At 42.5% G+C, this 17,182-nt stretch overlaps 5 protein-coding genes across 6 annotated transcripts in view; 4 read left to right on the top strand and 1 right to left on the bottom strand.

The window, feature by feature from the left end:
• LOC120954638 (ribosomal RNA-processing protein 8) overlaps window positions 1-63 on the bottom strand; it is a 1,560-nt gene extending 1,497 nt beyond the window's left edge. The window contains exon 1 of the mRNA XM_040374734.2: window positions 1-63. This exon is cut by the window's left edge and continues 138 nt beyond it. The gene's annotated coding sequence lies outside the window, so the exon portion shown is untranslated.
• A 1,349-nt stretch (window positions 64-1,412) lies between these two features.
• Window positions 1,413-2,972, top strand: LOC120959011 (death-associated inhibitor of apoptosis 2-like). Of its 2 annotated transcripts, XM_040382126.2 has the most exons (3): window positions 1,413-1,757; window positions 1,836-2,386; window positions 2,467-2,972. In XM_040382126.2, the coding sequence occupies exons 2-3, from the start codon at window positions 1,876-1,878 to the stop codon at window positions 2,553-2,555; spliced, it is 600 nt and encodes a 199-aa protein (XP_040238060.2). In that variant the 5' UTR covers window positions 1,413-1,757; window positions 1,836-1,875; the 3' UTR covers window positions 2,556-2,972. The 2 variants fall into 2 exon arrangements, with proteins under 2 accessions (XP_040238060.2, XP_040238061.2); XM_040382127.2 differs by lacking the exon at window positions 1,413-1,757 and having other exon boundaries at window positions 1,764-2,386.
• A 1,946-nt stretch (window positions 2,973-4,918) lies between these two features.
• Window positions 4,919-6,157, top strand: LOC120956267 (clotting factor C-like). The gene is made up of 2 exons (XM_049609001.1): window positions 4,919-5,229; window positions 5,266-6,157. The coding sequence occupies exons 1-2, from the start codon at window positions 4,967-4,969 to the stop codon at window positions 6,155-6,157; spliced, it is 1,155 nt and encodes a 384-aa protein (XP_049464958.1). The 5' UTR covers window positions 4,919-4,966.
• Window positions 6,158-6,556: 399 nt separating this feature from the next.
• Window positions 6,557-7,138, top strand: LOC125907519 (uncharacterized). The gene has a single exon (XM_049610306.1). The coding sequence runs from the start codon at window positions 6,557-6,559 to the stop codon at window positions 7,136-7,138; it is 582 nt and encodes a 193-aa protein (XP_049466263.1).
• A 3,075-nt stretch (window positions 7,139-10,213) lies between these two features.
• LOC120957238 (phenoloxidase-activating factor 3-like) lies at window positions 10,214-16,283 on the top strand. Its single transcript, XM_040379325.2, has 5 exons — window positions 10,214-11,336; window positions 11,486-11,640; window positions 12,641-12,891; window positions 13,695-13,885; window positions 13,947-16,283. Exons 1-5 carry the CDS (start codon window positions 11,234-11,236, stop codon window positions 14,348-14,350), a joined length of 1,104 nt encoding a protein of 367 aa, XP_040235259.2. The 5' UTR covers window positions 10,214-11,233; the 3' UTR covers window positions 14,351-16,283.
• The last annotated feature ends 899 nt before the right edge of the window (window positions 16,284-17,182 follow it).

Below are 17,182 nucleotides of genomic sequence, written 5' to 3'. Positions count from 1 at the left end.
AAACGAAGTGTGTTATGGAAAAAGGTGGCCAATCGGTGCAGTAAACAAAACGCACGTGTTTTGTTTACACATGTCAATTGAAGGTTTGACATTCTACGAGGGGTAGGAAACTAGGGGTTGAAAAGCTACCCATATAACAAATTCGGCGGAACGATGTTGGTTTGATATTGTTAAAATCTAAATAAAGAACGGTTGTATCAAAGACAAAAAATACACATATCCCCTGATTTTCCATTATTTTTATACTTGTGAGATAATTTCTTTCACATATAGTGACAACACACGTGACAAAAAGTAGCTCAATTTTGCAAACAGAGCTACTTTTTGTCGTGATTTTATATACATTTTTATTAATAAAAAACTTTTTGTTTCATTCGATCAAATAATTACGAGCCAGATTAATGCCAAACGCAAAAAAATGATTTGAACTTATTGTTGCGGACCCGACAGCCAAGCCGACCGCGAAGGTTTCGGTCGTTCTGGAGCGCTTGGTAATTTATTACGTTTTTAAATTAAAAAATATGTAGGATGACTTTGTGTGAAGCTTTGATCTACGCGGAGTTGATCATCGAAAACCTCCAAAATTGAACTACTTTTTGATATGTGAGACGTTTTCGCTCTACGTCTATTTAAACAAACACAGATTAAACAGCCTTCTACCATTCCGACAAAAAACTAATTTTAAAAGGTCGTGTGGTCAGATTTACACGCACTGTTGACTTCATGTTGGAGTTGGCAGACCAGACCAGACCAAGGTGTGTTTATTAAGGAGGTGAATTGTTAGCGCGTTTTCAGGGCGCCATCATTGAGTATTGTTATGTCAAATCGCATACAATTTTCTATACCCCCCTACAGCCCTCCCCGATTTTAATACCAGAGCCCCCAGCAAGGTGTCTTTATTAAGGAGGTGAATTGTTAGCGCGTTTTCCGGGCGCCATCATTGAGTATTGTTATGTCAAATCGCATACAATTTTCTATACCCCCCTACAGCCCTCCCCGATTTTAATACCGGAGCCCCCAGCAAGGTGTATGGATATTAGGAGGTGAAGTGCTTCAGAGCAAATTGACATTTCACGACTTGACATAACAATACTGGATGCTCCGGTATTAAAATCGGTGAGGGCTGGAGGGGGGTATAGAAAATTGTATGCGATTTGACATAACAATACTCAATGATGGCGCCCGGAAAACGCGCTAACAATTCACCTCCTTAATAAACACACCTTGGCCCCCAGTATTGTTATGTCAAGTCGTGAAATGTCAATTTGCTCTGAAGCACTTCACCTCCTATTATCCATACACCTTGGCCCCCAGTATTGTTATGTCAAGTCGTGAAATGTCAATTTGCTCTGAAGCACTTCACCTCCTAATATCCATACACCTTGGACCAGACGAGCAAGTTGTCAATCCAAGAACAATTCAATTATCGAGTGTGAATTCTCTAGTTGGCACGCAATCGTATCCCAACACGGGAGATATTTAAAAACAAGGGTAATGAATTCACTGTTGTATACACACATTTAACAGCACATTTTTATTTGTCTTTGTTTATTGGGCGTTCTAATTGACGTCAGTTAATCAGTTTTGCTTATAAAATATTGCTCACTGGGAACGATCACCAGCAGCTGTTTCACACGATAACAAGAACGGGAGTGTGAATCATAGCATAATCAACAAACAAAACCTCTCCCTGGAGTATCCCTGGACATTGTAAATCCCCTTATACTGCAGTTGCACCATTCCACCATTGCACCAACGTAAGTGTCGCTAAACGTATGCCGCTAACGGCTACTGTTTTTGTTGCAACTGTGCGCAATTAACACGCGAGTGCGCAGTTTTCTTACCAACTAGAGTCGTGCCCGTGCTTCCGCGATCATGTCGTCCGCATCCGGATCGGAAGTGCAACCGGCAGAGATGCCGTACATGCCAGAATTTGCCGTACTCGATGCACGGATCCGATCGTTCGAGAGCTGGCGCTTTGGTCACATGCAAAATCCGACCCGGCTGGCGGTGGCCGGATTCTACTACACCGGCACGGACGATGAGGTGCGCTGCTTCCAATGTGACGCTGGCCTCCGGGATTGGCTTGTGACCGATGATCCCTGGCAGGAGCATGCCCGATGCTTTGCGGAGTGCAGTTTCTTGAGGCTCGTGTTTGGCGCCGACACCGTCGACGAGGTGCTCCGGAACGGGATCGCTGGATTTAAGAACGGTGCCAATACGGCAACCACGCCCAGTGCAACGGTTTCCGGTCCGATCGATGAAACGTCCAGCGAGCTGGCACAACGGTTGAGAGAGGAAAACAAACGCATGAAACAAGAGCGCGAATGCAAAATATGTTTGACACAGGAAGCGGAGGTTGTGTTCATGCCCTGTGCTCATCTATGTAAGTAATGGGGGGGTTCTTATTTTATTCCTTTTTGCCATTTAATAATTATGTGCTGTTCCTGTTTTTTTTTATTCTAGTGTCTTGTGTACAGTGTTCTACGGGCGTCGACAACTGTCCGGTGTGCCGCGCGGTAATTACCCATCGGTTTCGGGCATTCATTTGCTAAATTCGGCTTGAAGTGAAATAAGCCATTATTTATTTTTTTAAATATTTTACATTATGTTATTATTATAACCTTAAAAGAATAATGTACTTCAATGTTTCTAATGGACTTTCTGAAAGTAAATAAAATCAAGTTTTTTTTTCCTTTAAAAAACATTGAAGTACATTTTTTCTTCAATGTGCAGACTCTTCGAAGTTCCTTAAAGGTACGTGCCAGAAATTCTAGGGTCGTATTGTATCACAAGCTAAGATATTGGCTTTACAAAAATAAAATATCCGCCTGAACAGAAGAACTGTGAAATGCTGCTTATAAATTACAGCTGATTACCAACGGTATATGATGATGATGATGATGATGATGATGATGATTAGCTCCTATGTATTTCATTATTTGAATAAAAAAAGTTTGACACAAATGTAATGGAGTTAGTTTGATGGTAATTTCGGCGTCCAGAAAGCTCATGTGTGATCACGAGGACTCTTGCGGTTATTGGGTATTATTATTGTATCTTATTTGGTTAATCAATAATTCGTCCGGGCATCTTTAACTAGACAATATTTCGAACGTTAATTTGCGTTGGTATTCGCCACATATTCTGCCCCAAGTGACCAACGTAAAACTAAATGTGCCCAATTTATAGATTTTTAATTTTGTGCTAAATTTCAGTGAAATGTTTCCTAGCTTACAAGCTTTTATATTAGGAAAAAAAAACCCAATAGTAAATGTAGCGCTCCTTCCGATGGTGGAATTCTTTTTGGAAATAATCCAATTGGAATTTCAAACAACATCTTCCCAGTGCAGTGTTGATCTGATTGGCAGCTTGTAAGCATGAGTCGGAGATGGCCGGTGTTTGAGATCAAGCGTTTAATTTAGAGTTTTTTCGCCTTGTGCATACACTTTAAAAACGAGAATTTGATTGAATCACTCCTAAACGTACAGCGAAAAAAAGAATTTGAATAAAAAAAAAAATGAGCAAAATGTGTCAACTCCGATGAAGCAGCAGCAACCAGCCTCCGTCCGGATGGAGCATCGATCACCAACATCGACGCAGTAGGTTTAGGCCCAAAACAATGAATATTCATTGAACATTGCCTCATATTCCGCCGAATAACAGAAAAAACTAAAACAGAATATTACACGCAATACCAAACGATCTTTTTAGAGATGACTATTCCGCAGTAGAGTCTGGATCCCCTACGACTCCGGCTCAGACACCTGAATCCAGCTACGAATCAAAGTTTGACAACAAGCCCCAGGGTGAATTCAGATCATTACAAACGGGGCTCAGCAAAAGTACAAAGATGAAAAAAGAGCGATTACAAAGCCCGGAAATTATTGTTTATCGTTGGGACAATATTTACCACAACATCGTTCCAGACATTTGCAGAATTATAAGAATCCTCAAAATATTAATCTATTCGACGTCGAGATGACTCGATTGCAAGAATAAAGCACGCCCAATACTACAAAGTATCGTCTATGTTGAAAAAAGATCACTCGCATGCAATTAGAGCTTTCTATCAATGCTCTGATGTCCCGATGCCACCCGATGCAATTTGTTGCGGTCTAGGGCTGACTATCCTGCTATCGGTTATTAATAAGTTACTGAAAGCCAAGTCCCACTAGTGGTTCAAGCAGGCCGTAATCGACAACTGTTTTGTGGTGCCAAAAACATCATTTTCGCAGATAACAAAAATCTGGTTTGAATTGTATGACATCTACAAAATGTATCCCTTCCATGCTGCCACCTTGTACTGTATGCTGACAGGGGCGAATTAGGCAGTCAGCAAACTAAGCTATCGCGTGGGGCCCCGAAATCTCGAGAGAGCCCCGAGAAAAGAAACCCACACACCGCTCACAAGTAAAACTGCTTCTCAATCTTTCTCTGGTTTAGAATTCTTCATTTAACTTCTCACTCCACACAGATCAATTGTTCGATATCAAAAACAAATAAATGTTCTAACATTCCACACGTGTGTTTTTGTTTACATTTCCTGATCTCCAGTTTGTTAAAAGGATTAGATAAGGTTACATTTACAATTTGCAGAATAAAATGAGTTTTTACTCTTATCATTCCCCTATTCGGAAATATACTAACTCGCGCTATCAGCCGATCAAACGATCGTACCGGTTTTGTTCGCTTTTCATGCGAATATTCCGTTCTTTGCATAAGTTATTTCACTGTACACGATAAAGATTCGTAAACCGGAATTTTTCGCTGCGATTGGGAACCAGTTTGGCGTTTTTGTTTTCTTCCAAAATCCGTGCATCCAAAGTGCATAACGATGAACTTCATTTCTTTATTCTCCCGTGATTTTCCATTGATCGTGGATGAAAGAGCTTACGGAATAGTGCGGTCTGGTGTCTTAAGTTAACTAACGCTCCGAAAGCTTTGATGTGTGTTAGATTGTCTTATGATGTGTTGTTCTGTTAAACGGTTTCCTTTATTGTTTGTGTTTCTGTGTCTAGTTTCGCGTAGTGTCGCGGATGCACAAGAAGAGAATCATTTAACGTGCGGTAGACGTAAGGTGAAGTCAATTTACCTCATCCATAACGGTGTAGACGCGAAGGCCGGTCACTGGCCGTGGCATGCAGCGATATTCTATCGAAATAAGGAACACAATGAATACGAATGCGGTGGATCCATCCTTGATCACAACACTATTCTCACCGGTATGTAATAATGCGCAATGTGCTAGACATTATTTTAAAGCACCATTGTTATCATTTTACCAGCATCCCATTGCGTGTATACGGCTGGAGGTGTGATTTCTGCAACCCGCGTGTTAGTACACGTGGGACAAAACCATCTTGAAAAGGCAAGTGAGTACACGCAGATACACGATGTACGGGATATCATAGTACATCCCGGGTTCAGCAGCAACAGCATCATCCACGACATTGCGCTTATAAAGCTCAGGACTAACATCACAATGACCAAGTACGTCCAGCCCGTCTGTCTATGGACAATGGACAGTAAGCAGGATCTGATCGTCGGCAAAAATGGCACGATCGTTGGATTCGGCTTAAATGAGCAGGACGTTGTGTCGCAGCAGCTGAAGCAGGCCTTGGTTGGTGTGGTGGATGCATTGACGTGCATCGCAAGCGATCGCACGGTGTTTGGCACTCATCTAACAACGGACATGTTCTGCGGGAAAGGACAGAAGGGTGTGAGTGCTTGCAATGGAGATAGCGGCGGTGGCATGTTCTTTGAAATCGGTGGCAAGTGGTACGTCAGGGGACTGGTATCGTTCACTCCGTTGCGCGGAAATACAGGATTGTGTGATCCGCTCAAGTACACTGCCTATACCGATGTGGCCATGTACCTGGAATGGATTAAGCCGCACATTGATCAGCGCGTGCTGTCCTACGACAGCGATGTGCTGGACATTGATTACGAGGAGAAACTGCGGCTGTTCAATTTTAAAACGTGCGGCGTAAAACAATTTATCGTTTATCCGGATGGTGTTTCACGATTTACGATACCCTGGCTTGGGTTTGTCAGAGTAGGAATTGAAGATGAGCCTAGGTGTGCTGTTATACTGATAAATGAATGGTACGCGGTCGGACCTGCACATTGTTTCGAAAATGACGCGATTGAGTAAGTATTGCTTCATTGTTGCGAAAGGTATCATCAATCACTTTCCCACACGTTTTCCTTCCACAGATATTTCGTTGCGCTAGGTCATCTTATTGATGACGGGGAGGAGCAATGCACCTATTTTGATGAGTCCTCGGTATGTCCCTATCCATTACAAGAACGCCCAATTGAAAGGATCATTGTGCATCCAAAGTTCGGTACAAACAATACGGCGGACAATATCGCACTGATCGAGCTACAGGTCTCGGCCGACACCAGTCAGCCGCATGTGCAGCCCATCTGCGTGCCTGTAACGCCCGAGCTACGAACGAACGCAAAGGCAAACCTACACGTAGCAACGGTTTCTAGGGAAGACGATTCCTACAAAAACATTCCCATTCACTATCTAGAGTCCGTCGAGTGTATGAAAAAGTACGCTGAGCAGAACATTGTGTTGGAGCTGGAAAACAAACGACTGTGTGCAGAAATAGCAAACCAACGGGATGAAGAAAATTGTTATCCATTAGTGGCGGGTGCACCGCTCCAGGAAAGGAAGATGTTTGACGGCAAGGAGCAATACTTTCTACGAGGATTTGAGCTGCTTGGACTGGCCTGTAATGCACGGGCACCACCAATTTACAACAATGTGCAACCATATATCGACTGGATACTGTACAACATGCGGTACCGCAGCTTAGAGTCAGTGGATGGGTTGACAATTTCAAATGCTAACACCACGCAACAAACACTCGAGTCGGAATGGGCCATGTTGCAGCAGCAGCCGGGAAAGGAAAAATTGCACCTTTTCGATATGCAAACCTGTGGCATACCCGGCGCAACTTTCGAAAATTTGGGACCGCTAACGGTCACGCCGTGGGTCGGGCAGCTTGAATCTACCGAAAATGTTACGGATGAAGACTTTTTGGATTCAGATACTGTAGTGCTCATAAGCGAATGGTACGCATTAGCCCCGAAAAGTATTTTAGCGAGCAATTCAACTTGGTAAGTTACTTTGCGTGTAGCGTAGATGTCTAATGCTTATGGAGCTTCCGTTTATTTTGTTTATTTTCTAGGAGAATTCTTAGTCTAGGTAGTTATAATCGGGATATTATCACCGACTGTTCCCTTAACATATGCGGACAACAGAAGGTAGAAATAAAAAACATTATCATCCCTTCTGCTGATCATCCTAGCCAGATATTTGCACTAATAGAGCTGCTCGAGCCTGCCAATCTGAAGAATCCATCCATTAGACCCATCTGCTTGCCCTTCATGCATCAACTGCATCGGCAAACACCCACAGAAGTATTCATAACGTCTACCACAGACCCGAATTACGTTGACAGCAAAAAGCTGAAAATCATCGATCACCTGAATTGCCAGCAACGATTACTACTTGAACGGGAATTCGTCACCTTGGACGAGAACATCACTTGCGCAATCGAGGCAGAAAAGATTCGACAAACAGAATTATTTTCCTTCGTGGGCACCCCGTTCCACACGAGCGTGTGGTACGATAAACGAATGCGCTACTTTCTGTACGGAGTGGACGACAATGATCTAAATATGTTCAAGAAATTGATTTATGGGCCCTACTTGTTTAACAGGATTATGTTAGCGGATCTTGATTGGGTGGTAGAGAACATGCGGGAAAAAGAGCGTCAAACTTCCTTCCCCAGCCCAACGAGAAAAGAACGAGTGAATTTGAAGTCCGTTAAGCAAGCACCCAAGCGAGAGTTGTTTAACTTTACAACCTGCGGAGAATCATCGAACTTCTATCCAATGCCGTGGAGGGGAGCCCTCCACTCTAATGCACCATTTTTCAATGACACCAAATGCACGGTGACACTCATTAGCGACCGATATGTTGTAAGTCCAGCATATTGCTTCAGCGATGCTACAGCAGAGTAAGTTCGGTTGTGTGGTTTGACTTGCGCTGGAGATCCTAAGCGAAGATTCTTCTCTACTTTCAGAAATGTTATAGACTTCGGGCTTGATACAGATCAAACAGAGTGCGCTAGGGCCAATAACTCGGCATTGTGTAGTCTTCCTTCGCAACGCGTGGCCACCCAGAAGATCATCTTTCACCCGCACTATAACCGAACCAATCATGATAACAATATTGCGTTGGCTCAGCTTGCAACTGCTGTAGATACGTCTCGGCCGAATGTGAGGCCCATCTGCTTGCCGATCATGGATTCGATCCGTAGTTATGATACATCGAGCCTAGTAATGGCCTCTTATAATATATCCTCAGCTTTTGCTGACTCCAAAATAATCACCGTTAATGAAAGGTATTTAGATCCGCTGGTATGTCAAACGCGGTGGCAAGGCTTGAAGGTGAGCTTCACCATAGATAGTACGCAGCATTGCGTGATGATCAAACAAACGCAGCATGATGAATGTGTCGCTGTATTCGCTGGTATTACACTTCACTCCCTGCAAACACTACACTCGAGTGAAAAGCACTTTCTGCGCGGATTCTTTATCAACGGGCCAAGAGTTTGCAGTATTTATTTTCCCGCAATTTACCTTAATACGGATGTCTATTTGGATTGGATACTGGAAGCAATGGAGCAGCCGGCAAGTTTTGCGTCTGATGTGTCTAACTTTAAATAATAGAAATAATTCACTCATATTTTATAAGGGATTAGGAAACACACACTAAATAATTTCATAAAATATGTAAAATGTGCTTAGGTAACGTTCTTATAATTTGCCTATTGCTTGTATTTTCTAACAATATGTATACTTTATAATCACGGGATTTAAATCCCTTAAAGATTCCATTACGATTTAATTGGGATTGGGGTTTCGATTGTGATTCGACTACGAAAGGATCTTTATTCCAAATGGAATAGCGATCGGATTGTTATTGAAATTGAAATAACCCATGTGGAATAATTTAATGTGCTAACAATTCGATACCAATTGAATCACAATCCAAAACTCAATCCCAATCCTAATCGAATCGCAATCGAATCCCAATGTTCGGATCGGACTAGGAAATAGGAATTACAGTAAGAAACGCGTAAATTCGGGCCGGGTAAATTCGGCAAATATACAAACTTTTACATTTTATTGGAGTAAAACGTGAAAATTTTCAGAAATACAGCTTTATTTGAAATTTAAAATCAATCAATGAAATACGAAAAAAAATTATAAAAGCCATTTTTCTAAAAGTAGTTTAACATGTAGTAATCGCAACAGAAAAATAGTTCCTGATAATAATAAAAAGGATGTCACGGGGGACTTGCGCCTCGCGTGATCAAGAGTGTAATTCGTGTTCAAGCAATTCACAATACGGCCGAAGCCGTTCTTTTTGAATAAAAAAATAATAAAAAATAAAGCGTGTTCAAATGATAATAGTAATAAAAAGTTTTTAATTGACTCGGAAAAGCCTGTAAAGGGCTTTCAATGGTTTTTGTGTAGAAATAAGTTTTACTTTTGATGTAACGGTTTCTTATTAGTCCTCAATTCTAAACATATGTATCTCTGTATTAATCTGAAAAAGGCGACTATACACTTTTTTTTATTCCAATTTTGATTATTTCTCTCTCTCGCACTCTCTCGCACTCTCTCGTTCTTTCTCTCTCTCTCTCTCTCTCTCTCTCTCTCTCTCTCTTTCTCTCTCACACACCCTCCCTCGATTGAACACATCTTCGTGACTATTGTTGTGTTTCAGGAATATTTTGTGAAGAATCTTCTATGATGAATGATTGAAACCTCGAATCGAACCTCCAAATGTTCATGAAGCTCTTCACATTCAAGAACCTTTGAAGATTCATGCATCCTTAAAGATTTATAAAAGATTGTAATGATTCATGAGTATGTTAAGTGTTCACGTTTGCAGCATTCATCATCACTGCCATAACGTAGCACTTGCAAATCGTTTCCACGAGACACAGTGGAAAAAGCCGAATCGTTTGCAATGCCACAATTTGACAGGGGAAAAAAGCCAAGAACCAAAGCACAAAACAAATATGATACGAATAATTGCAAAATTATTCTAACACAAAAGATAGTGATTCGTTAATCTTGAAACATGCATAAGTTAAACAGAGGGTTTTTTAGAAACAATTGTAGGGCAACATGATGGAGAGAGTAACTTAAAGCAGGGAAGATGTGCCTTTCATACCCTCCTGCACTACACAGCTCGCTGGAGTAAAGTTGGATTTTGGTATTAAAATATTGCAACAAATTCAAAAGTGATGAAAACTAATGGTCTCAAGCTATCGGAATTAGGCAGCGTAACCGATTGATTGCATTAAAAAGTCTTACTCTCTACAAAAGAAAGAAATAGAACAATAAAAAAACACACCACTGATAACCTCGTCGATTCCTGTTTGTTTGGGGTTCCCCGTATTAATTTAGTACAGATCGTTTTCCATTTGAATAGAACTTTGTCTTCTTCGACTATCGTTTGATGCGTCACCCGGTTGTACCAGATTAGGGAAAAAATACACACACACTTAGAAGACGTCACGTTTGGTGCAAAAACTCGTTCTTATTCAACATTTTAACATCTTCAGTTCACGGACACACCTTCGCGATTGTGACCCACCGAAGAAAGCAACTCGCACATACGGTGCCGAGGATCGTGTGTAGCAGCGCAGTGATCGGGCACAGTAAGGCACGCGGGCCGCATGCGGCACTTCTTTCCCTTTCCTAGAACCATTCTGCATTTAGCATGCTGGTTTCAGCATCAGTTTGAATGTTTTTTTTTTTATGGCAAACTGGGAAACCGCAACACTAACCGGATTTTTGAGAGATTTTGGTTCGTTATTATACGCGATAACGTTCAAGGTGAAGGCTCGTGCACAGCAGGCTCTGCTAAGCCAACCGGCAATGCGGCGAAGACAAAGGCAGGAGGCAGGTCCGCACATTGGTTAATGGGAGAGCGCTGCTGGGAACTCTTAAATTGGCATGCATTTGGCACGCGCCGCATCAGTCGTGCCGGGTTCGTCGTGTGTACGGGCGCGCGAGAAGTGAGTTGTCAGTGCGTGCTCTGGGGACAACGCACCAACGTTAACGTGTGACTGAACCGGTAGCATATTTGCACCTACCGAAATTAGAGCCCGAAGCGCGATAATTTCCTATTATGGGTTCAGCTGTGAAGATTCGTAACAATATGGCATCAGCCATGGCAGGAGTAGTGGCAGTCGCACTGCTGATTGTCGCATGCTGTCAGATCGTAGTGGCACGTAAGTATAAGTTACTGTAATTCCAACGAAAGGATATTTGTGTGTGTGTGTGTGTGTGTGTGTGTGTGTATGTGTGTGTGTGCGTGCGTGTGCGTGCGTGCGTGTTTATTTGTATTTGTTTAACGCCACTGTTCTTAAACTCCGCGCAGAGTACAACCAGTGTAAAGGCGGTGAACACTGCATAGACATAAATGAGTGTGCACATTTCGGACCACACCACACCGATCCCAGCAAATGGTCCGTCAGCTTGAAGCGCGATTTTCGCGACAAGTTGTGCCACCGTGAAAGTAACAACGGAAAATTTGTAAGTATGCTTAAGCAAGCGCGCAGCGGTCCAAGCCTGCACAATTTCGTGTTCGATTTTTTGAAGCAAAACGGGTCAAGAGTCCGTTAATTTTAAACGATTCAAGATTAGTGATGTGCTGTATGGAGCGCACCCACGACTCCGATCCGACTCCGACTATTGTTAGTTCGATTCCGATTCCGGCAAAATGGAACCACTAGATCCGCCCGAAGTCGGAGTCGTTCGGAGTCGTCCGAACGACTCCGAACGACTCCGGACGACTCCAAAAGACTCCAAACGACTCCGAACGACTCCGACTCCGGGCGACTCCGAACGACTCCGAACGACTCCGGACGACTCCAAACGACTCCAAACGACTCCGAACGACTCCGACTCCGGGCGACTCCGGGCGACTCCGAACGACTCCGAACGACTCCGGACGACTCCGAACGACTCCGAACGATTCCGAACGACTCCGGACGACTCCGACTCCGGGCGACTCCGGACGACTCCGAACGACTCCGAACGACTCCGGATGACTTCGAACGACTCCGAACGATTCCGAACGACTCCGGACGACTCCGACTCCGGGCGACTCCGGACGACTCCGAACGACTCCGAACGACTCCGGATGACTTCGACTCCGGGCGAATCCAGGCGACACCGTACGACTCCGGACGATTCCGAAAGACTCCGGATATTGCAGCGAGGACCTACCTTCCGGAGTCGATTCCGAATTTATTAGAGTCGGATCGGAGTCGACTCCGGATTTTTGCCAACTTTACCCATCACTATTCAAGATCCCTAAAATACTACACTTCCAAGACCGGTATAGGAACATTTTGCCAGTAGGTTACGTAAGGAACTGTTGTTGAGTCTGCTTAATATCTTTTCACGGCACAACGATATTCTTCTTTTGGTGTTTACGAGACGTTTCAGACAGGTGTTATTATTAGCTTTAAACATGCCAAAGAAATAAAAGAAATTGAATGGATTTTAAAACATTTTCTATTACCAACAGTTGTTCAAGGTGTGCTGTCAGCAGGAAGCGGACAGCAACAACCATCGTAAGCGCAACCTGACGCTGCTCGATCTAGAAAAGTGCGGTCCGTACATCGAGGAAAAGATTGCCAACGGCATAGACGCCATACTGTTCCAGTATCCCTGGATGGCACTGCTGCAAGACACGGAACTTGCATTCGTTTGTGGCGGTACGTTGATCAACAAGCGCTACGTACTGACTGCAGCCCATTGCTTTTCGAGAAAAGCTATGTAAGTAAAGCATATGCATTGCTTATAAACGCTACGCCGTTTGTACCTGCTCCAGGAGCTTCCGAAACTGCTGACGGTCCCGTGTCATCCTTAGACAATCTGTTATCGCACAACCCCTCTTCTATGGACGGTTTTACATGAAAACACTACTTCCCTACATCTCTAGTAGATCCTGTATCTGTACTCCTGATTAGACTTCAGACGATTCATATGTTTGACAAACCGTTCATGGTCTCTACATAACTACCGCTGCACAGTGCAGAAAAGCGGAAGCCGACCGAGATGAAAACGATTTTGTTTAATTAATTTCAACGCCGGTTGTATTTTTTGCTTTAAAGTACTAATACCAGCGATCGGCAAAGTGCGGGCTCTTTGATATCGAGATGACGGCTCTTAACAGTATATATAACAGCACGGTTAATGGGGCTTGAACCCACGACGGGCATGTTGTTAAGTCGTGTGAGCTGACGACTGTACTAAGAGATAGGCGTCTGCTACAACTTCTATAAGGGAATACAGTAGAACGTCGATTATCCAGGGACGATTTAACCGTGCGCATGAATCTGACAACTTTCATTTTGACCGATGATCAAGTTGTTAAATTATTTTTTAATATTTTTTATGAAAGTATGACATTTGTTGGACCATCGATTGTCCTTGGAAATCGATTAACCGGCAGCCAGTTACATACTTCGGTCCCATGCCGTCCGGATAATCGACGATCACGTGCCTTTGCACAACGCAGCAAGCGCAGGTTTGCATTGTTACATTATCTCTTTTTTAATTTATTTTTTTAACACCAGAATCTCGGTACGTTTGGGCGAGTTCGATCTGAAGAGCGATATCGACTGCGACAAGCGAGGGGAGCGGTGCGCTTTGCCACCCCAGAACATTGCCGTGGAGCGAACGATCAAGCACAAAGACTACAGTGCGCGACATAAGGTGAACGATATTGCGCTGATTCGACTTGCATCGGAGGCGTCCTATAACGAAAGTAAGTAGCAAAAACAGCTGACACATCGCAGAGTTCTCTAAACCCCGGTTCATCCGCGCAGATGTGATGCCGATCTGCTTGCCAGTGTTGCCGGAAATGCGCACCGTAAAGGAAATCTACTACGTTTCCGGCTGGGGATTGACGGAAAACGATACATCGTCAGACGTACTACAGGTAGGACTGCTCAGACAGCTTCCAAATGACGTGTGCCAGCAGCTGCTGCAAAGGAAGGACAAATACGTCACCGTCAATAGCGATCAGATGTGTGCGATCGGAGCGAATCGGACCGACAACTGTAGCGGTGACTCCGGTGGACCGCTCAAAACGGTCGCTGTCAACGCACGTTTCGTACAGTACGGCGTGGTGTCGTACGGGTTGAGAACATGCGGTAAGGAAACAGCTCCTGGTGTATACACTCGTGTGGAAAATTACATCGACTGGATTTTGGACAATTTGGAAGAATGAGTGAATGTTCGTGTGTGTGTGTGTGAGAGAGAGAGAGAGGGAGAGAGAGAGAGAGAGGAAAAAAGAGAGCGAAAATAAAACGCCATTCTGCATAGCTCTTGTCAACTTCTGCAGAGTGGGACACCGTTTATCCGTGTTTCTTTCATCCGTGTTGTTGAGAAATTACAGTTCAATACAAAGATGACATTGCGTGACGTGAATGATAAAATTCACGAAAATATTCAAATATTGAATAAAAAAATAAAAATAAAAACTTCTAAACTTCAAAGAAATTGAATTTGGGATAAAATATATACTTTGACCTATTATCCGTGTTATTCGAGTATCAGGATCTACAGTTCGTCCTTTTAGCGGTTCCACCTTTGTTCCGCCAGCCACACGAGACCAACTATACTTTTTCTAGAAATATTCCTCTCTAACGCAGGTAAGAGGGTTTCGCCAGTGAGACCAGGTGCCAGGAGGTAGGTGAAGATAACAATGTATTAAAATCTCTTGAATGAGGAATCAATTTTAGGGGAGGAAAAAGACAGAAAAGATGCAAACTAACGCAGGTGTTACTTGTATCGGATTATTGACTATCATTTCTATAAACGAGCCTGATTAATCCTTTGACAGTCTCACGATTTTTAGAGTATACACATACCCATAATGAAATAATGGTAAGAAGTTCGTATAAAAAATAATTCAGGACCTTTCTGCAAACTGCTGCTCACACCGATTTATGAAGTGACAAATATGCCATTATCATTGTTTTACCTCCCTTCCCCTCTCTCCACGCGACGAAACGGAAAACATATACACTGCTCCAGTCTCACTCGGCCAACTCATTCCTGAATGACTTAAAACATCGTAATGTTTAATCCCATGTTGGGATCATTCGGTTTGGAATGACATTCTCATCATCAATAGGAAGCTGTTCCAAATTGACATGAACCGTGTAAAAAGAAATTAATAAATACTTTTTTTTTATTATTCATTAATCAAACAGCTTACAAAACCACGAAGATATCTTCCGCACCAAACACTGCTGGATACACCATGTAGTGTTGACGGGTATGATGATCATTTGAACGATGTCCGCACTACACACAGAAAGTAAAACTCTGAATCAAAAACAGCCAGCAAAAATAGATTGCAACTTACTCCCATTCCCATCGCTGAGTTTTCACAACACGAGTTAAAATTAAGGACTCATTCACTAAAAATAAAATCAACCATTCTTGTGATATCATACATTTCATAACAAAAAAAAACTTTTTAATTATCGTTTTTAAATATTTATTATAGATTACAGTTCAAAATTTTAGTTTTAAACCTGCGCGAATTCTATACAATTAAATAAAACACTATACAATAAATTTCACTTTTTTACACCAATTGACTTCACCTTATTCGACTAGCAACAGAAATGTAATTTTACATTTTTAAATTTACTATTTACTTTTGGTTGATTATAGAGCACGAACGCTCCAAATAAAAGTCTAGTTTACCGTCTTATGCTAGAGGGGAGACTATATTATATCGCCGGTAAAATAAAACCCCGATATGTGGTATTAAAGCTTATATACTGTAACAGCACTAAAGGCAGGCATCGTGTACATTAAAAAAAAACTGTTCTTAATGAAAATGTAACCAGCAATTCTATGCAGCTTCGACCGATGTGCAATCTTTTGGCGACCGAAATAATTATTTTTAAGATTTAATACGTAAAACACTCACATGAAGTGTCGTACAGGAGCTTTGATATTGAGAAGAAGCGAGCGAAACTGAACTTGGTTTTAATATCAATATACATGTTGTTTTTGTTTCAGATTAATATATTGAACGTGCTGAAATTAAGGAGATTATTTCGGGTGTATATAATTTTGGAATGGTACTGGTATAATTGTTAACGTATCAATTTGGTTGGGAATCGAGCACCGATATCGAACGACTAGTCGGTCAACGATCAACGTGGAAATTTGTAGGAAATCTTTCTAGAGATCGAGGATCTGTGGGACGCTGTGGAGCCTATTTCCAAAGCAGATGAAACAGTAGAGGCCGTGAACCTCGCGAAAGACAGTAATGCTGCGAGAGGTAGAATAATTTTATTTTAAGAACCGCAATATTACTATCATGTAAAGGATGCAAGGTCCTACGTGTTGGAAGGGTAATAAATTTGGCCACATCTTTAAAAAATCTGAAAGGAGCAAGTCAGATGAGGGACATGCAGCAGAAGCGCATTTCGAGGAAATGGACTCAAACTGATCACATGGAAATGATCATATGTGACAAATAGTAAACGACGAAGTGAGCGGAAGAAGGGACGCCTCGCTAAAATCCGCTGACGAAGAAAGTGAATTATCCAACACATGGTTGAGAGTTTATCAAAGGGCGGTGGAAGATGCAAATGTACAGTTTCTGGATCATATCATATCGACGGTTGTTCAAAAGCATATCAGCAAGTGATCGTCAAAGTGAAAACGCGACTTATCAAGAATTTCGCGTGAATCCGCTGACGAAGAAAGTGAATTATCCAACACATGGTTGAGAATTTATCAAAGGGCTGTGTAAGATGCAAATGTACAGTTTCTGGATCATATCATATCGACGGTTGTTCAAAAGCATATCAGCAAGTGATCGTCAAAGTGAAAACGCGACTTATCAAGAATTTCGCGTGCTATACGAAGACGCAAAGACACCCATACTAGTGAATGCGCCTGTGTAGTGCAGACGTCGTTGCCATGTGTGCTATTCCTACTTTCAGTGGACGACATGAGAGGATTGGCATAAGTTGTGGTGACCACTATGTGGCCTTACCACTGTTCGGTGCTGACCTCACCTGTGTACACA

Source organism: Anopheles coluzzii, chromosome 3, assembly GCF_943734685.1.
Source record: "Anopheles coluzzii chromosome 3, AcolN3, whole genome shotgun sequence".
Taxonomy (NCBI): Eukaryota; Metazoa; Arthropoda; class Insecta; order Diptera; family Culicidae; genus Anopheles; species Anopheles coluzzii.
The sequence above is the reverse complement of the archived record's forward strand: the minus strand, read 5'-3'. Positions and strand labels throughout refer to the sequence as shown.